We start from the raw sequence: 22,564 nt of genomic DNA, 5'->3' as shown, positions 1-22,564 counted from the left end.
TCCATAGGTACTTTCCGGACCCAAGTTGATACATATTGGCAAGATTCTATAATGACTTTGTGTGTGAAATAGTTTCTCTAGAATTCCTTTTACTTATGGGATCTAACTCTAGTTATTGGTCTTATGGGCAGTCAATGAGGGGTGTTGGCATAAGTGCTGAGAAAAGTTGACATTTGTAAGGCAGTTGCCTCAGGTAAAGTTCTTAAACTTTTTCTTTTTGATTTTGTTATAGTTTTGTTTGTTTTTACAAGGGAACACAGGTTCCCTCAGTTAATGATTCAAACATACTTGGGAATTTAAAGTTCTCAGCTTCATCTCTGTCTGCAGTCTTTCTTGAGTCTTATGATTCCACACTTTCTCAAACAGTGTCCTCAGATTACTTTCAGAATCTTGTAGGGGTGTGCCTGCTATTGGAGTTGTAACCCTGTCTTTGTGCATATGCATGCTGTCCAGGACAGTCAAAAAAGCCATTATATGCCCCTCTTCCCATCTCCATAATTCCCGTTGGCACCATATTAACTAAATTCCAGAGACACTTGATCTCCAAAAGCTTTTCCCTCCATTGACAGTCCATACCAAATCATCCCTGGTGAAAAATTGAGTCATTATGTTGCTTCTGCTTGCCATAAATTGCCATCTATTATTTTTCCTTGGCAAGGGGTTGCTTGTATTCTCTGCAATATGAGAGCAACACAGTTCTGAAATCCGTCTCATAGAATCTATTTCCTATGGCCACTCCTTGTAATTATTAGGATCCTACCAGGAAACAGATGTCACCATCAAAGATTTTAACTGAAAAAAATTAATAGAGGGATTATTTATTAACATGTGCAGGACTGAAGAACCCAAGCAGGGATAGTTGAGTATGGGAAGAATAACAGCAGGAATCCTTTAACACTGCTGTGAGAAAGGGGAGGGAGGATGGTTGCTAGAGGTGTGTGAAAACTGGAGCCAAGGAAGAAAAGCCACAGAAATGAGGGACACCAAAGAAAGCAGCTCCTGTCAAAGCTAGAATGTGGAAGTGAGTGAGAGCCCCCCCCCCAATTCTTAACTGTACCATTCTTTTCTCTCACCTTCTAACGTTCTGATGGTGCTTTCCATTGGAGTGGGCATGGGAGCCTGGGTGATATAATACATAGGGGAGGAATCAGTCTGTACAGATCATAAACAATATCCAGGTCCTAAGGAGATTATTCTTGAGGGGGAATTGGAGAAATGAGAAGCACTTAAGAGACTGTGTAAGATGATACTATTACCATATTTAATTAATTCTGACAATGTTTTTTTGTTTGTTTGTTTGTTTGTTTGTCTGGGCTAGTCAGATTCCCTGATATCAGAATTCATCTTACAATTTATAGTATATTATGGTTCATTTGATCACAGTATTTTTTTTTCCCCAGAGGAATATCAAATAACAGCTTGTCTTACGGTCAATGTTGTCTTAGATTCAATCATCTATAGAGTAATGGCAATAAAAGGAAGGAAAAGACACGGACATTGCAGAAATAGAATTCCACAAATTTGCACGAAGTAAGTTAGAAATATTTTAAAATCTGCTCACAGATGCAGAATCTTTTATGTTTATATTTTTAAAAATAAACTATTAACAATTTGTGTCAGAGATTAAAATTGATAGAGGTGGAGGAGTTGAACATTTGCAGTTTATATATGAAGGGTGGGAAGTCTTTGCAAAATAATCCTGTAACAGTTAACACCGTGCATTTTTTTACAACAAAGGAAAAGAACCTCTCTTACAAGGTTGTTTTGTGAAGCACAAAAGCATTTGTTTGCATCTTAAAAGGAAGAAGAAAGAGGAAGGTTCTGCATTTGTATAAAAATAACTTTTCCTGATGGTTCTTTATCATAGCTGAAAAGCATAATCTTAAAGTAATGTGTTGGTAGCTTCCTGTATTTGAAAGGAAGAGCTATGTTTATGTGTTTATAAACTATATACATAAACCTATAAATACACATATATGGGGAGAGAGAGAGAAAGAGCAATTTCCCCTGAAGAAAACTCTGAGAAATGGACATGAATGGAAGTAGTTGATTTAGAGGATGAGCCCAGGAAGCACTAGCGGGAAAATAGGGCATGTGAGACAAGGTGTGAAAAGCCAATAATGTGCTTATTAATAAGCGGAATAACACAGTAGACAATTACAGTTCAGCATCACTGGAGATCCTGTAACTACTGTGTAGAACAAGCCTCAGCATTGTCCCACTGAAGGGTGGGAAAGCTGTTATGTACACACTGGTTTCTGTCCCTCACTGACTGAGGGTTGCCTCCCAGCCCTCCCTGCCCTAAATCCCCAGCACCTCTGCGCTGCCAGCCAGACACATGGGCTGCAGAAGCTCCCTCTGAGCAGAGAAAGTCCTCAGGCAGCAAAACAGGCTGGAAATGGTCAACAGCTGGAAATGCTTAACAGCTGACCTCAAAGTGCAGCCTTTGGGCCAGGAAGATATGGGATGCACATTAGCAGCATCTGCTACACAGATATATACAGAAAACACCCGATATTTTTTGCCACTATGAATAAGTGAAATTAACCAACTTTCCTAGAGGAGAAACATGAGTTAGAGGGCATTTTACTACAGTAATGCCTTTGAAAAATCCCCATCCCCAGTTTTGTTTCCAGTTGTACTAGAATACAAAGTTAGAGCATAAGATAAATTAGGTTACACTGCTATAAATTTTGAGTATATTTGTGTGTGATCATATCAAGATTAATGTTCATGTTAGCACAATGATTCCATTGTGACTATAAGTCATTTCTTTGTAATTTTCTGCTCTTTTTTTCCTGCACTTCGGTCACCAGGTAGAAAATCTTTCTGCATTATGCACAGACATGGGTAAGAGATGGGATCTTATTCAAAAAGAAGAAAACTTGCCATTTGAAATTATGCAGATGTACTGGGAAGGACTTTGATTGATGATCAATCAGTCTCATTCTTTTGGGAAGACATAGAATAATCTGCTCTCAGTGCAAAAGCAAGTATTGATATCAGTTATCGATACAAATTTCCTTCAAGTTAAAAAAATTGTTATAGCACTTTGTAGGTAGGATAAATAAAAAGTGTCATGGAATCTGAAAGAACACTTTAGAATAAATTTATAAAAATTAATATGACTCTACCCTATTCCTACATTGTATAATGCTGTCATTTACCTTATGTTGCTAGACTGGAGATTTACATTTTAAATAATTTATTTACAGACCTTAATTGAATCTTCAAAAGCAATTCCTTTTATTTGATGAAGCTTTCCAGGAAAGAAAATTTTGTGTTTCTGTATTTCGGATCCATCATTTATTGTTTCATTTCACAGCCTATAAAAGTCGGCCAATCTTAATGACAATAACCCTCCTTAAGTTGGCAAATAATGATTTAGGTTTGATTATTTCAAGGTGTAAAACAAGGCCAGTAGGTTCCTCATGAGAATCAACAGAGAACTATTGTTGCTCCAGATGTTACTCAAGGACAATCTTGATAAGGAAAAAGAAAACGGTGTCTATGAAAGGCCTTTGATTAACTTTGCACTTTGACTCATCATTTCAAAACAAAAAGACTGGAAGGCAGCGCAAGGACCAATTACTGTTTTTGTGGTCCTGACAAGTTACTTAACCTCTCTGAGGCTCGGTGTGATCACCAGTAAAATAAGAATAACAGGCTAACTCCATATAGTTTTATTAATATTAAATGAAACAATACATGTTACAGGCTTAGCAACATGCCTGGTACCTGGAAATTCTCAGTAAATCATAATTGAGAAAATTAAAGATTAAAAGGTAGAAATGATTTTAAGGTATAGAAAGGAAAGGAATGGCATTTAATGCTAATATTCAAGCTTGAAAATTATCATACAGAAGTTATTGACTAACTGTAAGTCAAATATAAATTTAAAAGGAAGGCTCAATTTCAACCTAAAAATAAAATGGTCACAGAGTATTAAGAAAGACTACCTGTCTATTTTTTCTTGGGAAGTTTTGAAAGATAGGTTATGAATGTCTCTAGAATTGATTTTTTTTTTATGATAGTGTGATACCCAATCACATAACATGAGAATGTTCATCCTGTACTTTAAATATCCTCATAACTTGTTCTGTAATTGTATTGATGTAAGTTTTAGAGTCAAGAAGAAAGTTCTGTAAGTTCTTCATAAATAACCATATTCTTGGAGTACATTGCATGTTCTATTTCCTCTTTTTCCTCGGTAGGAAACCAGTCTTAGTAAGCTTTCACACACTTTACATACTTGAGATTAACTCACACACTGCTAAATATTGACTAACCTAACTCATATCACTACAAGGAATCTATTTTTAAATAATGTTATTGTGTCCTTAGATGTTAGAAATTAAAAGTATAGGCTGTAGGGTGAGACTGCCTGCATTGGAATCTTAATCCCAGTACCATTTCAATTTTCTCATCTGTAAAATGAGAATAGTATTTGTACCTACTCACTAGGGTAATTTTGAGAATAAAGTAAAATGATATATGTGAAAGATGTAGAGCCCTAGTTTATTTGAAGCACTTGATAATTTATATCATTAGTTTCATCTTTACTCCCATTATTTTATGACTATATAGTACCTTACTCTGGCTATATATAATAGAAAACTCTTTCTCTACTGTTCCTCAAACATAAAAATACTGAATTATGACACCATGTTTGTGTTTGTCCAGCAAGTATTTAACATCCAGGCGGGGTGAGACACTATACAGAAAATGACCGAACTATACTGATGACTCATATACAACTTGGGTATGATTCCCATATGTTTTCTACCAGATGTCTTTTTTCATTCTGTATACATGAATATATTTAAAAATCTATTGATTATCTATTCAAGAAATTGTGCTAGGCATTGTTTAGAATTCAAAGAGTTGAAAGAGAAAGCATCTGTCTTTGGAGAGAACATTTATATCATGAGACAAGTCATAGATAATTCAATAAAAATACAGTAGCTCTCAAATTGTTGTAGTATTAATCAGCACATCAGTGTTGTAGAAAATACAACCTTTATATCCTGAGGAAAAAAGATAATTGTGGATTACGAGTTTTGGTGTTTTACTCTTTGTATTGATGATAATGACTTACAACTGGCTTTTAAGGATGATTATTTTGTTTTATGAAATAATACAAGTTTACTACAAAAATATAAGTAATATGGAAGAGATTTTAAAAAGAAAGCAATATATCTCCCATGATAGTATCTTCCATGAATAACTTGCTAACAATTTATAGAATTATTTTAAGTAGATGCTCAGGGTGTCATTGTTTAAAAATGAGATCATATTCTATATGCTATTTTTAAATAAAATAAATTAATGTAAAATTGAAGGACATATTAATTTTCAGAGAAAAATCTTTACTTGGAATACTCTCTAAATTATTCATTATTGTTTAGGGAAAATGGTGATACAAAAATAGTGTATGGAATCATTTTTTAGCTTCATATTTTGATTTTAAGAGGTACTAAATAACTAAATACTATGAAAGATGAAGTTAATATTTTGTACTATCTTTTCCCCAAATGCTCAGCTTTCCCATTCCATGATAACTTTTATTTCAAGATATTTAACACATGCATTTTGTAGTGCAATCACAGTCCCTTGGTATTTTGATTTTGTTCTGTCTGCACTTGTATTCAGCTTACCGTATCTTCTTTTTTTAAACTTTTACATTTCCATTTTGTTCACTTTGGTTCTTCTGTTTGTTGCCTGGATTTTCTGTTATTTAAATTCTGATTTTGGTTTCACTTGCATATTGACGATGATGAAACATTTGTAATGTAAACCGTGGTCAGCTGCTCTCTCCCTCCCCAATCAAATTCCATTCTCCACAGAACCTCAGGAACCACAGATCTTTCACATCTTCCTTTTTTGTTATTGCAGGTCTATCTTTCTAAAAGATACATCTATATACTACTTCTTGATTTACCAATTCTAACTAGTATCTATTTGTTTCCTGTTGCGTGCTAGATAAGGATTTTAATATTTTTTAATAATTTTTTTATGTTTTTTGAAGTTTATTTTGAGAGAGAGAGAGAGACAGAGCACGAGCGGGGGAGGACAGAGAGAGGGAGACACAGAATCTGAGGCAGGTTCCAGGCTCTGAGCTGTCAGCACAGAGTCCAACACCGGGCTTGAATTCGTGAACGTGAGATCATGACCTGAGCCGAAGTCGGATGCTTAACCAACTAAGTCACCCAAGTGCCCCTAATCTTTTTTTTTTAATGTTTATTTTATTTTTGAGAGATAGAGAGCCATCCCCGACCGGGGAGGGACAGAGAGAGAGGAAGAGAGAGAGAATCCCAAGCAGGCTCTGTACTGTCAGTGCAGAGCCTGATGTGGGGCTTGAACCCATGAACTGTGAGGTCATGACCTGAGCCAAGATCAAGAGTCAGACCCCTAACTGACTGAGCCAGCCAGGCAGCACAAGGATTTTAATCTTAAGTCTATCTGATATTTAAATCTCAATTTCTAGTTAAATCATCAGTCATTTTTCACATTATTATGATTGTCAGTCCATTTAGGCTGCTCTAGTAGGATACCATAGACAGGGTGGCCTAAGCAACAAACGTGTTATGTCTCACAGTTCCGGAGGCTGCAAATCTGAGATCAGGGTGTCAGCAGATAGAATTCTGGTGATAGCCCTCTTCCAGGTTGCTGATTGCTGACTTCTCTCTGTGTCCCCATGCAGCAGGAGGGGTGAGGGATCTCTGGAGCCTCTTTTACAGGGGCACTAATCCCATTCATGAGGGCTCCACCCTCATGACCTAGTCACCCCCTAAGGCATCACCTCCAAATACCACCACATTGGGGGTTTAAGATTTCAACATATGAATTTGGGGGAAGACATAGATACTTTGTCCATGACAATTATTATATACACATTTACACTATATCCAAATAGTGTATAATGATTCTACTTTCTTTATAATTTTTAGACATTTTGTTGTTTCATTTTGCTGCAACTAATTTTACCTAATTTTGTATTTTATGTGCAAAAGATTGTAATATATCAATCCTGAATTGTTTGCGAAAAGTTCTATCAGAACTGTCAAACCCCTATTCTTAGTATTTTCTCCTCAAATTTTCAAATATATGAGATAATCTTACAGTTGCTTTATTTCCTCTGGATCTCCCTCCCAAAATGCTCCATTCACCTGTGATAAGTCCTAACTGGTCTGTAGGCCCTCTTGAACAGCTGTCATCATGGAAATTTCTTCTTTTGTACTTGACCTTTTTTTATGGCAGAATAACTTACATACATAATCTAAGGTACATGGATGAATAAGTTTTTATATATGTACACTTTGTGTGACAGCCATTCAGACCAAGACAAGAACATTTTCAGAATCCTGGCAGGCCCCCCCCATGCCTGTTTTCATTCGTTTATCCTATGTCCAGATATTCTATCTGTATCATCATGGATCTTTTGTTTTTCTGTCTTTGAACTTCATATAAATGCAAATCATATAGTATAAACTCTTTTTCTTCTCTCACTCCATATTAAGTCTTTGGATACATCCATGTGCATGTAGCATTGTTCATTTTCATCGCTGTACAATCATATTCTGTAGTATGAATTACTAAAAAATTATTTTTTGCAAGAATTTTCTTATGATCTTGGCTTGAAATTGCTCTGATGAAATCTATGATCATTTTAATATTTTCCTCCTCCTGGGTAACTTGGTCTTCCTTCCTGAATACGTGAAGACATTTTTAATAATCATTAAACTTAAGGGCAGTTTAATCAAGATAGGTTTTTTTCTTAACAATTTTTCTTAGAACATGATTATTCCCTGCTGATACATGGAACTGGTCCTTTTTCTTTATATTTTAGGGATTTTTAAATTATGTTTTAACATATTTTAATGTGTCTTTTGTTCTCTTTACTTTAGCTTTAGATTGTCTTTATATTGATATTGAAACTTTTCCTTTTTGTCTCTTACCCAGATATATCATATTTTCACCAGCTGTTTTAGCCTTGTTCTCTTTTTTGCATTTACTGCAAACATATCAAGCTTTTCTTTTAGTTTGGAAATTAAAATATTATCTATGGTTATGCTTTTTCTAATTTATATATTATCTGAACAGAAGTACTGTTTTGGCTCTCAACTTGTCTGTTTATCTCTTACACACTTTTAAATGATACTTTTTTTAAAAAAGTTAAATCAACTTGTCTTTGAACTATGGTCTTATTTAATCTATGGTCTTTTATACTATAGATAACTTTTATGAAGCCTTTTCCCCCCGTTTATGATATCTACTAGTCTTTGCAGGCTGTGTTACTTTTATTATTTTTATGATCATATTTTCACTGTTAACATTATTTGCCATAATCTCTTCCCATAACTAAAAATTTGTATTGCTCATCTTTTCGTCTTGCTCGTGTTTCCCTTAGCTCTGTTTAGGCTTACTGTTTGCTTAATATTGTGTGGGCAAATTGTTCTTGAAATTCCCCTCCCTATTTTTTTTGCTACTTTTATTTTTCCTTCCAAGCTACAGTTGGGGTGATAAAATTGACATTCCAGTATTTTATGGCCTGAAAGAAAAGCAGAGGAGAAGCAAAGTGTCCCTTCACTAGAGGTTCTGGGTTATAGTCTCTAATGAGACCTGTTGAATGGTGTCTGCAAGGCCCGTCTCTTCTGCCCAAGGATGCACTTGGGTTCTTGTGGGATTTGACTGGCTTTTCTGACTCACCCGTGGGCCCTGCTACCCATGAGTAGAGGGCCCTTGTAGAGCGGCCTTTCCTACCTCTGCAGACACTCTCTTGAATTGTTTCCAGATGGGGAAGAGATTCATAAGCACCCTGCTGGTTTTGGTGATGACTCAAGTTTCTTTATCAGTATTGATTATAGGATCAGGGAGAGGTTTAGGATTACTGCTGTCCCGTCAGAACCTTCTAATTATTTCACCAGCATGAAATTTAACTTATGACACACGATACGGTACCCTCTTATTTGGTTTCTGCTATGAATTTATTTCTTTTTAAAAATTTTTATTTTGTTGGTATTCTGGGCATGGAAATTCTGTCACCTATCTTTATGCACTCATCTCTGCCTGAAAAAAAGATTTAAACATTGAGTGTAAATTCCCTCATATCTTCACGAACAATCGGTTTCCTTGGGCAGGGCTTATTTATTTTTGCCTTCATTTAGGAGACGAAGAAAGAAACAGTAGTTCAAAGGAGTTAAATACTGTGATCTAGGTAAATTTGTGGTTACTGGCAGAGCCGTGTCTCGTAGCCCAGCTCCCTGTAATCCTACAGAACATTATTTTCATCCCTCCATGAGATTTCTCTTTTATTCAGTTGAGCATCCTGGTTCACTTTGGGACAATGAGTACAGCGAAGACTTGCACAAAGCATGAACTGTGTTTACATAAAGGATTAATTTAATCCTGTATGATTATGATGGGGATAACAGGAATTATGTTATTGGTCCTGTAATATGTTCCCTAAAGAGCACGTACAAAAATTTGAGGTTAATAATATAATCTGCTGTTAGCATTTCAAACATAAGAAAATTAATACATTATTTTCTCTTTTCCAGAAAAATACAAAAGACATCCTACTGATACATGGAGAAGATGCTGAGGAATGGGCTCTGTACTTGAGGGAAGTTTTTTTTGCATGTTGTGAAAGGGAAGCGGTCCTGTTATATCGCTTGGAGAATTACTCTTTTTGGATTTGGAATTGCTGAGTTTAAACTCTTACAAATGTAAACTTTTGATCTTATCAAATAGCCTCCTTAAAGACCTAACTCCAAAGAAATGTCAGTTTCTTGAAAAGATACTTCATTCACCAGAAAGTGTGGTTACTCTGTTGTGGGGGTGAAGAGTTCAGATCAGCTCTACAAATTATTAAATATCGTCAGAGGCAGATGGGAATGTCTACCGAGCAGGAGCCCGAAGATTACATCGCTGTAATCGAGAGTATCATATTCAAAGGTAGTGTCGCCAAATCTTTATATTTTTTTATAATTAAGAAATTTTAAAGGGTTTTTTTGAACCAATGGAAATCCGATATTAGGATACAAAGAAAAAGAAAATGAACGTTAACTTTATTTATGTTGTATGTCCTGTTACACTTTCCTCAAAGGCATGAAGGTTCTTAATTTTTAGCGACATTCCATATTTTTTTCACATTTTATTTTTGAGAGACAGAGAGAGACAGAGTGTGAGCAGAGAGGGGCAGAGAGAGAGAGGGAGACACAGAATCCAAAGCAGGCTCCAGGCTCTGAGCTGTCAGCACCGAGCCTGACGCGGGGCTCAAACCCATGAACTGGAAGATCATGACCTGATCTGAAGTCGGACGCTTCCCCAACTGAGCCACCCAGGCGTCTCTTCCCACCTTTTTTTTTTTTTTTTTTTTTTTTTTTTTTTTTTAGCTATATTCCAATCAAGTCTTATCAGTGTTCTAAAATGGTTTATAATATATTCCTTAGGGTAGCCTGTATGCGATCATAGTTGGTAGAATAATATGGTATGCTATGCTATATGTCAGTTTGGTTCTAGTAGCTGGTTTCTTATTTAACTGCTGAGGCTTGAGTAATATCTACCCTAGTACTGTTACAGTAAGTAGCCGTCCAGGCCTTGAAGGTCTGCTTTAGAATTACAGATCTCCTGTTGTGCTGATAACTGTATGATATCTACTACTATGGTATGAAATACTATTTCTTTTATTAGTTTTAAATTAAAAATTTAGTTTTCATCACATAGCCACATGTTAAAAAGCAGAACACAAGGTTCCCCTCCATTAATTAATTACATAATTACATTAATACATAATTAATTACCTATTCCATGTAATAGTCAAAACTGTGAAGCTGTCTAATGTTAAAGTTTGTCCCTCCCCCCTGTCTCTTCTGTCCCAGCCTGGGTGAGAGCTGGACGCGGTGCTGGGTCAACTTCATTCCTGGTTTTCTCAAGGTGTGTTTCACCTTTTGTCCCCAGTGTTGTAGCACTGGTTCTCTCTTGCACAGGGAAGAGGTGGGGTTCTTATTTTCTATTGCTCATATCAAATATTAAGTGTTGCCTCTTCTTCTTGGGGCACATTTCCGGGTTGTTTGGAGTTCCCCTCATTCACTGGACGTGTCACCTGCTGCTCCTACTGAGACCAATGTGTCCTCTCTTCAAGCTCCTACTTGTGGTGGTCTGCCCGCTGTGGTTTCTGCTGTCGATATCTATGGCTCCCTCATTGTCACTTTTGATGAAATCACTGGTGTCCCCTCGCTGGCCTTTTCTACCTCTCCCGCTCCTCTGCCCCTCCCTGCTTGTGCTGTCTCTCTCTCTCTCTCTCTCCCTCAAAATAAACATTAATTTAAGAAAAAAAATCCCTCTTCCTACTTTTACATTCCATCCTCTTCAAATCAGTAGTTTCTAAGCCTTGTTTTATAGTTAGCTATTGTTGCGTGATAAATTACCCTAAGATTCAGCAATCTAAAACAGCAAATGATGATTGTGTCACAGTTTCTACAGTTAAGGAATCTAGATGCTGCTTAGTGGGGAGGTTGTGGATTGGGGTATCCTGTAAGGTTGCAGTCCACCCGGAGCTACAGTCATCTGATGGTTCCACTGTCCATGGGGGGAAGATTTGTTTTCAACAGGAGCTTACATTGCTGGCTCATTTGTTATTATTTTTAAATCATCTTGTTGTACGAAAGTCACCGCTCAGAGATTCCTGAGGAAGGGCCCTTGGAGCAACGTTTCTGCAATCTTGCATGTTCAGAATTCTTGCATGTTTGTTTCTTGGAGTGTTGTTTGGCTGAGGACCATGTCGCTCATCTTTTTTTTTTTTTTTTTAGCATTGCAGAGTTAGAGAATTCTTATTTACCTGACTGAATAAGTAATATTAATTTATATCTGAAGCCTAGAGATTTTCACTAGAATTTTATCCTAGTGCTGACTGTTCAGAACTATTTTACCCAGGGATATGGTTATTTTTGTTTTGTGTTTTTTTTTGTTTTGTTTTGTTTTGTTTTGTTTTGTTTTGGTCTTTCACCCAAGATGGAGATTCAAGTGGTCTTGACTTATGCCTTTTTAAAAATTTTTTTTAAAGTTATGAGTTTTAGAGACAGAGAGACAGAGCCCAAGCGGAGAGGGGCAAAGAGTGCTGGAGACAGAATCTGAAGCAGGCTGCAGGCTATGAACTGTCAGCACAGAGCCAGATGCAGGGTTCAAATCCAGGAACCATGAGGTCATGACCTGAGCCGAAGGCAGACACCCAACCGACTGAGCCATCCAGGTGCCCATCTTGACTTACATCTTAAATCTTTGCACTATTATTATATTATTTGCACTATTTTATCATTATTTTCTTTTTGGGGGATTCCTTTTATATGTATGGTGGGTTTACGTTATCTGTGTTGCACTCTACAATTTTTCTCTAATTCTTTTTCATTTATTATTAATATATATTTACTTAGTTTGTGTCTCCCACTTCAGTCTTTGCTACCTTTCTTATGCTTTCAGGACTCTCTCTTCCCCTATATTCCTCCAATTTCTCCTTCATTTTTATGGTGCTTTTACTTGTTTCCATTATGCCATTTGGTTGAGGACTGGAGGCTTATAATTCATCCCTTGTTCTTGTACTGCTAACCTCACCTTGCCACCTTGCATTTTTGCCTGAGATAATTGCTTGAAAAAGGTGCTTGCTATGCATTACCTATGCATTGCTGTGCATTAAAAAAAAAATCCATGGCAAGGTATTTGGCCACAATTTTTAGCTTCTTTTATGGTGACATATTTTTAGTGTGTGCTTCCCTGTGTGCCACTGGTTTTCTGCCCCACCCACCCGCACTCCCCCACTCCCCACCCCTCTCTCTTGTTCTTGTGGTATCTTTATATACATCCAGTGGGGTCCACTTTCACTTCTGCATCACCGAACTGAGTGAGTTTTACTTGGTCTAGCCAAAGGAGACAGGCAGTGTGGTCTTGTTGTTTGTTATGTTCTGTTTCTCCCACATACGATGAAAGACTTCACTTCTCTGTTTCCACAGACACAGACTGCTTTTATGAATCTGTCTTTTCTGTACAATTCCTCATTTAGCCTCACTTTCTCTGCTTTTTTGGCATCGTACTGCTTCCACAGATGCTTCCACCTGAAACTGCTGCATGGTGTCTACAATATAAAGAGGCATGGCTCCTGTGGCCTTAAGGAAGGTTGTGTTCGTTAGCTCTTTTTGAACCTGCAGCTTCTGGATTATTTCTCAAGGCTTCTTTTCCTTATTTCCTCCTGCACACCCTTTCGCTTAGTCACCACTGATTTGGGAACCATCCATTAATCTGGAGGTCTAGGATTTCACTGTTTCCCATTTTTAATAAATAGGGTATTTGCATAATTGTTTTTCATTCTCTATGTTTTGGAATGATTTCCAGGACTAACAAGGGGGAAATGTTGAACTCAGCACGACAATTTTCAATTGGCAGTCCTCAACTCTCTTATGATCTCTGTTTTTTTTTTTCTTCTTTTTTAGTACTCCCCAGGTACATTGTGGTAGGTTTTTTTTTTTTTTTTTTTTTTTTTGGTTGTAAAGGGAAATGTTACAGTTGGAAATTATGGAAACAATGACAATGATGCACATAAAGTGCAAGTGATTTTATGCCCTGAGACAGAGGAGCACTGAAAATTGGTGGCAAAAATTTTGTGTGGTTCTGCACAGCCATCGTTTCCATTTCCTGGAAGAACTCAGGTTGTTTTGACCACTTAATTACGATGTTACTGGTAGGTAAAATATTGAAGAGTATCTTTTTGCCGTTTTACTTATTTTATTTTATGGTGAGTACCTTTGGGTGGGCTATGTCAATGGTGTTCTGCTCTATCTTCAAATTATATTTCTATTGATATCTGATAGGGGGAAAGCTTACACTTTATGGACAACGCAGGACTGTTTTGAAGACACTCATTTGAAGCTCTCGTTTCCCCATATTCAAGTTTTAGACTCTGATTTCTTAAAGTAACTTAGATGCACCTACCAAATGGAAAACACAAAAACTTGTGTGGGAAAATACATTCCAAGATGATAAATTTGTCTGAACTACAAGCATGCAACCAGAATGTAGATCCATAAACAATTGCAAACCATGCATAAAAGAACTTTTATGTGTAGGTTGTGTCCTTTGACAAAACTGGTGATAAATGCTACGGTTTAGGCAGTAATAAATTTGTTTTCATACACAGTTTAACTGCTAAACTATTTTGTTCCATATTGCTGTTGGTGTTGAATGTTGCTCTTTGTTCTTTGTTGTGATTACCTTTTGCCTTTAGACTCTTCCAGGCCCTGTGGTTTGTTCCGATAGTTGAGTCCGTGCTCTCAAAGATTTATTTTATCATATTTTCATATAGTCTAGTTTCAAAAATAGGTGAAATAAGATAAAGGTGTGGATTTCAATTTTTATTGTCCTTTTCCTACAACTCTCTGTCCCGTAGAGAAATAATACAAAGACAAAAGGAAATTTACTATTCAGAAACATGATAAAGAGAATAATAAAAAAGCCAGAAAGTCGTGGAAATAATTAATGTTCTAATATATTCACATAAGGAAAAACCAGAGGAGATTTTATAAAACTTATTGAAAAAGAAAGGTATTTTATAATTAATCAGGGCTCCAGAGAAAAGTTTTTAATATTAAAAAAAGACGAAAAAAAGATACGGTAATTTATGGTTAATCTGAGTATTTTATTTCCTTTTAGGAATTAAGAAAGTTAAATTTCCTGTCTTCTTAATTCCCAGATTGCAAGTAATACAAACCAGTATGTGTTTTCTACATTTTTGTGTGTGATACAACCACTTTGACCATATTTCTTCCTTTATAGGTCTTCTATTTCTTTTTTAATTTTTTGATCTTTGCCTCATTTTCTCCATCTAGTCTTTCTACATATATAGGTTTCATATAGCATCGTTTATATAGAATATAAATTATGTAATCTCAAATTTACATAAGAAAAACTAACATTTTTGAGGGTGGCCTGGGTGGCTCAGACAGTCAAGATTCCGACTCTTGATTTTAGCTCAGGTCATGATCTCAGGGTTCATGAGATCGAGCCCTGCATTGGGCTATGTGCTGACAGCACAGAGCCTGCTTGGGATACTCTCTCTCTCTGTCTCTCTCTCTCTCTGCTTCCCTACTCTCTCTCTCTCTCTTAAAAAAGAAAGTGTTTTGGTGTACCATCATGTACTTTATTATTTATAGATCTTCCCCTTAAAAAATCATTAGTAATTTCTGTGATCATGGCACACTTATTGGGTCTCTTTCCTCCCTTGCTCTTTATTATCGTGACATCTTTTGCCTTTGGACTCTTCCACGCCCTGCAGTTTGTTCTGATAGTTGAGTCAGTGTTCTCCAAGCTTTATTTTTATCATATTTTCGTATACATATGAAAATGTATGTTTCCTACTTGTTTTGTTACTGAGAGTGAGATGGAAAAGGAAAGAAGCCTCTGTTCTTTTTGCTGCCACGGTAAAGAATTACAGAACAGTGAAACGAAAGTAAAGCAAAGGTTTATTAAAGTATATTCTAAGGGAGAAGGCCAATCAAGAGAGACAAAGACCCTGGAAACTCTGGGGTATGAGCTTATACTAACTTTTTCTTTCGGGTGGGTCCTAGGGTCATAACACTGGAGTGACAGGCCTGGATTATATAATTAGCCAACTAAGCATGTCTTTTTTGCAAGATGTATTCAAAATGCCTGCACAGGATAGGCAACGGCAACATTATTTCTATTCTAGAGACCCCGGTCGGTCGAGTAAGGACCAGGGGCTGCTTTCTGCACAAGTGCAACAAGCACAAGGAACTTAACTCTTCTGCTGGGATGCTGTAACTGCAAAGGGACTGCTAGATGAGTGCAGTGGGGTGTTCCCTGGGCAGTCCTCGGTTGGGGACATCTAAGGTCCATCCACCTTAGGTCGCTCAGGCCTAGCTTCCTGCCTAACATTTCCTATTTCAATATTTCATGTTTATCTCACTTTCTTCATTGTCAAATGGTAGATGTAATAGCAGTGGGAAACCTGCTAATTCTTTCATGACGAACCTTCACATTTTAATTTTGTTATCATATTCCCAAACCAAGGATTCTGATGTCTGGCTTCATTAAACCTAAAGAAGAAGCCTAAAATTAAGAATAGCAGTGTTAACAGTGGGGTTACTGGAAAAACAAAATGAGAACAAGGGCAACCCACTAGAAACAAACTATGCAGAAGCATTTGTTTTTCTTTCCTCCCGGTTGAGCCATGTCCTCCTGTAAGAGCTCTGGTTCGCTGGTCAGTGAGGTCTCACGGGCCTTCAAACGAAGTCCATCCTTTTTTGCTGATCTTTCAGCTCTCTGAGGGCGTGGCTCCAGCATAGACATCCAGACCATTTGCTGCTTGCTTTGGTGTAGACACATGCTGTACACTAGGGTAATTGCATCACCTCCTGTTGATGCATCACCTCCTAGTCCCACCTCCCTCCCATTGTTCTTATGCTGCCTTCTTTATCTGGTTCACCTCCCCACCCCCGTATTTTCAGTTGAAATCCCAGCCGTTCTTCAAGGTCAACTGAAAAGCTGCTTTATCAGTGAATTCATCTCAGATCCCTTCTGCTTGAAAAATATTTTCCTCATCTCTAATTCTATTAAAAATTTATCGTTTACTTATGACTCTCAATTCTTCGTAATTATTTTTGACAATTCCTTTTCGTCTCCTTCAAGTTTAAAAATGTAAGGCTGGCGGGGCGCCTGGGTGGCGCAGTCGGTTAAGCGTCCGACTTCAGCCAGGTCACGATCTTGCGGTCCATGAGTTCGAGCCCCGCGTCGGGCTCTGGGCTGATGGCTCAGAGCCTGGAGCCTGTTTCCGATTCTGTGTCTCCCTCTCTCTCTGCCCCTCGCCTGGTTCATGCTCTGTCTCTCTCTGTCCCAAAAACAAATAAACGTTGAAAAAAAAAAATTAAAAAAAAAATGTAAGGCTGGTAACTTTGTTTTTAAAACATTTCAGCTTTCTAAACAGCAAAAACAACAACAACAACAACAACAGAAGAGTACAAATTTTGCTTTTTAAGTGCAGGTTTATAACTGTTTATTGGTACAGTTGGGCTTTTCTCTTTGATAATTATGAAAAGGTTTACTGCAGTATTCTTGCCAAGAATACATAACCTGAATCTAATCATGACGAAAATGTCAGACAAACTCAAACTAAAAGATTCCACAGAATAATTTTTTTGTACTCTTCAAAAAAGCTAAGGTCAAGAAATTAATAGAGAAGATGAATTATTGCTCCAAATTAAAGTAATCTAAAGTTATATGAAAACTACACACAATGAATAATTTTGAATTGGATGCTGGACTAGGAAATATGATTCTACAGGAAATTACTGGGACAATTGATGAAATGTGATTATCGACTGTTTATTAGTAGTGTTGTAGGATGTTCATTTCTCAGATGTTGAAATTATGTTGTGGTTACATAAAAGAATATCTCCTTTTTAAGGAAGAACACATTGAAGTAGGGGTAATATGGCAGGATGTCAATCGGCATATATACACACACAGATATATACGTACATACGTACAGATATACACACACATGTATAGACGTATGCGTCTGTTTACACAGACATGTATCTGTGTATGTGTATGTGTGTATGATCATTGGTTAATTACCCTGAGTTATTTACTATGCGTATCTATAATTCTAAGAGATGAACAAAAAGCGGAGTAAGCACATTCTTGTTCTATGTGCGGACACTTGTGCAGCTTTGAGAAGCAATGCTTTTTGGAAGACATAGTTCAGTGCATGGACTGTGAATTTAGACCTAATTATCCTGTGGTCGGCATCCACGGAGACTCTAAATGTCTATGTCATATGTAATGATACAGCATTCTCCTGCCATTCTTAACTGTGGGAAAGGAGGAATCATCTGGCATGAGGCATGAGAAGTCATGGTCACTCTGTATTGTTTATTAGTCTTATTTTTCCCCCTACTTTATCCCTTATGTCAAGTACCATGCCTTGTGTCTTATACTCTGGTTTGTTGTATATTGTGTTTCCTTCTTAGAAAAATTGTGTGGTTCAAAAACATTAGGTGATGATTAGGAATCATCAACTTACAATGAGTTTCTCCCCAAAATGTCCTGTATAAGCTAAAGTTCAAAAGAGAAATTTATTTTTTTCTGTTAAACAAATTTTAAATAAATATATTTCACACAGAAATCCTACTCCCTGCCTCTGAGCCCAGAATAATAGGTGTAGCAGAGAGCTGAGTTAAGGAATAATACTTTCATCTGATATTATTATGTGGATTAAATTATTTAATACACAAAAAGAGCTTTAAAGAGTCTCTGCCAAAGAATCAGTGCTCAATAAATGTAAGCTGATTTTATTACTTTTTTTTCTCTATATAAAATGAGAGGGAGGGAGGAAAGGTGGGAGGAAGAGTACAGGTGAAATGTGGGAGAAGGAGGAGAGGGAAGGGAGGCTGAGAGTGGGGGAGAGAAGGAGGTTGGGACAGACAGGAGTGCTCTAGGATGATACATAAAGGGCAAGGTGTTCATGATTGGGCAAGAAGCAGAGATCAGAGTAGTGAATAGAAAACCCAAGGTTAAAAAGAATGGCAAGGAAAGAAGTGGGTCAGATACCAGGTAAATAGTAAACGATCTAGGAGGGGTTAAAGTTCAGGAAACAGAAAACAAGTGGAAATTGAGGAAGTGGGTTGAACTAGGAAGAGGAGCACTGATTTAAGTCACCAAGGCTAATAACAAAGAACAGCTTCATGTACCTCAGGATTTGCACCTACTCCTTTAGAGGGCCCAGGATGATCAGCAGGTGAAGCCTGAGACTAATCTCAGAAAAAAAAAAACACCAGCATGGAGTGGGAAGGAGAAGTCCGGAGAGATGTGACATTTCTCTTTCTGGTAACTTCCCATTTAGATAATTGGGTTTGTTTTTCTCACTAGCTAGACGTGGTAAATATGAAGGAAAGTATATACATGTTAAAAACAAATAGAAATCCCGTTTTCTGGTGGTTCTAGTTGTTCGTTTTTATAATTTGATGGGTTTGGGCTTTCTCTAATAAAGTGAATGAAATAAAACTACTCTTAGTTTATTATTTTTTATTTTTTTAATGTTTTATTATTTTTGAGACAGAGAGAGACAGAGCATGAGTGGGGGAGGGTCAGAGAGAGAGGGAGACACAGAATCTGAAGCAGGCTCCAGGCTCTGAGCAGTCAGCACAGAGCCCGACGCGGGGCTCGAACTCACGGACCCTGAGATCATGACCTGAGCTGAAGTCGGTCGCTTAACCGACTGAGCCACCCAGGCGCCCCTACTCTTAGTTTATTAAATGTTTGTAATTTTCAAAGTTGAAATATTTTTTTAAGAGTAAAGGGGACTCACGAATGGTAAATTAAATTTGCTGGTTTTATGAAGTAATGGAAGTCTTCCTGTATTGTTACACGAAGTAAGTATAGGAAGCCTTCCTACACTGTTCCAACTTTGTATAATAGCAAGAAGAATGAACACAAATCATTATTCCCTGTGTGAGTCTCTATCCATCTCAATCAGACTATTCAAGGAGTGGGAAGGGGGCTTGCCAGAATATCTAATACCTGGCACAATGCTAGTCCTACTGAATGAATTACAGCTCTGGGAGTGTGTTGTGAAAACAGAGAGCAGAGGTTTTGGGAATAAATATCAAATGAGTTCTTCTGTGGCTGGTGCACCCTGAACTTTAAGTACCACTGATCTGGACCAATTTTCTCATGAATATAATCTCAGTTGATGGATAACAAGGCACTGCTTAAAGAGTTAGAAATAGTGGCATTGTGGGGCGCCTGGGTGGCTCGGTCGGTTAAGTGGCCGACTTCGGCTCAGGTCATGATCTCGCGGTCCGTGAGTTCAAGCCCCGCGTCGGGCTCTGTGCTGACAGCTCAGAGCCCGGAGCCTGTGTCTCTGTGTCTCCCTCTCTCTGACCCTCCCCCGTTCCTGCTCTGTCTCTCCCTGTCTCAAAAATAAATAAACATTAAAAAAAAAAATTAAAAAAAAAAAAAAAGAAATAGTGGCATTGTGCGTTTTAAATCGCTATCTCTCCTTTGTTGTTTGAAAGTTTCCAAATTTCCTTTTAGAAAAGGAACTCATTTATGTTGATTTTATAATGTGTACACAATTATGATTTACCTCATTACTCTAGAAAGTAATGTTTGCTTTGAATCACGACTCCTGATCATTTTTACTGGTATGAAAAAATTATTTTTGAAATTCTTTTCTTGTACTCTAATGTGCATACATAGCAGAGTACATATGTATAAGCATTTTATAGAGAAATTTAAAAATCACACACCTGCAGGCTCCCCTTCATCTGAAGATATAGAATGTTACCAACTCCCTTGAACTCTCTGGAGACCCCTCCCCTATCATCTTTTCTCTTTCCCCATTTTCATAGATAACCACCATTCTGTACTTTCCTTTTATAGTTTTTGTTTTGGTTAGTTTATAATTTTACCGCATGTGTATTTATCTGTGAAGTATATTATCTGTATTGTTTTGGGTTTTTACTTTATATTAATGAAAACATATTATATTAACTCTTTTCTGACTCAATATTATGTTTTTGAGACCTATCCATGTTGATGTATATACAGTTCAGTTATTTCCATTGCCCCATAATTAGAATGCACCCCATTTTATCTATCAGCCTTACTATTCATGTAAATGCTAACTAGTTGGGGCACCTGAGTGCTTTAGTCGTTTAAGCATCCAACTCTTGATTTCGGTTCAGGTCGTGGTTTCACAGGTCTGTGAGATCAAGCCCCTCATCGGGCTCTGTGCTGACAATTCAGAGCCTGCTTGGGATTCTCTTTCTCTCTGTCCCCATGTGCACGCTCTGTCTCTCAAAATAAATAAACTTAAAAAAAATTGTAACTATTTACAGAGCTTTTTGGTTTTGTCTTTAATTGATGCAGTCGCAATCCTGGTGCACTGTGTTAGTTTGGGGACATCTGTCTGGGAAGAGAATTGCTGGGTCACAGGATCTGTGCATATAATAGTTAATGTAAATTGTCTTTCCAGGACTATTGTACCAGTTTACTTGATAGAAATATAAGAGCTCCCAGTGCTTCCATTCTTTCCAATACTTGGTACTTCCTGAATTTTTATTTTTGCAATATAGTGAGTGTGAAAGTATATTTTATTATATATTTAACTTATACTTTCTTGATTATTAACGGGCATTTTTCTTATATTTACATATTTATGTTTTTCATATAATCAGTGTCCAATTTTGTTTTATGAGGGGCTTCCTTGTGTCTTTTTACCCACCTTTTTTTTTTTCTTTGTAAAAATGCTTTATATGATACTTTAAGACATATTTGTTATATTTTACATATATCTTCTCAAAGTTTGAGTTCGGGGCTTCAATTTTTAACTTAGTTTTTAACAGTTGTGATAAACATGCTCTTAATATAGTTAAGTGTGTCAATATTTTTTTAGCTTACTTTTTATTATATCCTGTCTAAGAAATCTTTGCTTCTCTTAGGTCATAGAAATATCTTCTAAAAATTTGAACCTTTTGACTTTCTCGTTAAAGTCTAACATCCATCTGGAATTAATTCTGTATGTAGTATAAGGCTGGCCTCCAAATTATGTTTTCCATTGTGAATTACCTGTTCTTTGAATGTTTCAGCTGAATATATTTAAGAGTTTTGGATCCACTCAGGTTTTCTATTTGAGTCACTTTTGTTGTTTTATTTCTCTAGGAATTTGCTGATTTCATTTGTTTTCACATTTCTCTGTTTAAAATTGCTTATACCATTCCTTTATTTTTTATATCTACTCTATAGGAAATTGCATGTTTTTTTTTAATTTTTAAGATCATTTGTCTTATTTTTTAAATTTTTTTTTCAATGTTTTTATATTTATTTTTGGGACAGAGAGAGACAGAGCATGAACGGGGGAGGGGCAGAGAGAGAGGGAGACACAGAATCGGAAACAGGCTCCAGGCTCTGAGCCATCAGCCCAGAGCCTGACGCGGGGCTGGAACTCCCGGACCGGGAGATCGTGACCTGGCTGAAGTCGGATGCTTAACCGACTGCGCCACCCAGGCGCCCCTTGTCTTATTTTTTAAATATCAATGGAGCTTATCAGTTTTTCAGTGTCTTTTGTCCTTTCAAAAGACAACCTTTACATTAAATTATTTTTCTATTGTATATTTTTCTATTTTTGTTATTTTCGTATTCCATTTGATATTTATTTTCTTCTGCTTTTTTTTGAATTTTATAAATGCTTAGCTCATGGGCATGGAACCTTTCTGCTTTTCCTTTTTACAATAAACATTTCAGGCTATAATTTCTCCAACAGGTTCTTACAACTCTTTTCAATATTATTCAGTTCTACCTATTTTCTAATTCTATTTTGATTTCTTCTTCAGAAAGTATAGGCTTTAATTTATCTTTTTGGTGTTGATTTCTAAATTTTGTTGTATGGTCAGAGAATGCAGTCTATATTAGTCAGGTAGTTGAAATTTATTAAGTTCTATTTATGGCCTACTTTTTGACTGATTTTTAAAATATGCCACATGTGCTTGAAAAG

The 22,564-nt window shown here is 36.8% G+C and overlaps 1 protein-coding gene across 1 annotated transcript in view; it reads left to right on the top strand.

Moving 5' to 3' along the window:
* BANK1 (B cell scaffold protein with ankyrin repeats 1) overlaps positions 1-22,564 on the top strand; it is a 314,203-nt gene that overhangs the window by 25,113 nt on the left and 266,526 nt on the right. The window contains 4 exon segments of the mRNA XM_030313356.1: positions 9,562-9,693; positions 9,696-9,833; positions 9,836-9,892; positions 9,895-9,957. Coding sequence (XP_030169216.1) covers positions 9,562-9,693; positions 9,696-9,833; positions 9,836-9,892; positions 9,895-9,957 — 390 coding nt within the window.

This window comes from Lynx canadensis, chromosome B1 (genome assembly GCF_007474595.2).
Source record: "Lynx canadensis isolate LIC74 chromosome B1, mLynCan4.pri.v2, whole genome shotgun sequence".
Classification (NCBI taxonomy): Eukaryota; Metazoa; Chordata; class Mammalia; order Carnivora; family Felidae; genus Lynx; species Lynx canadensis.
The sequence above is the reverse complement of the archived record's forward strand: the minus strand, read 5'-3'. Positions and strand labels throughout refer to the sequence as shown.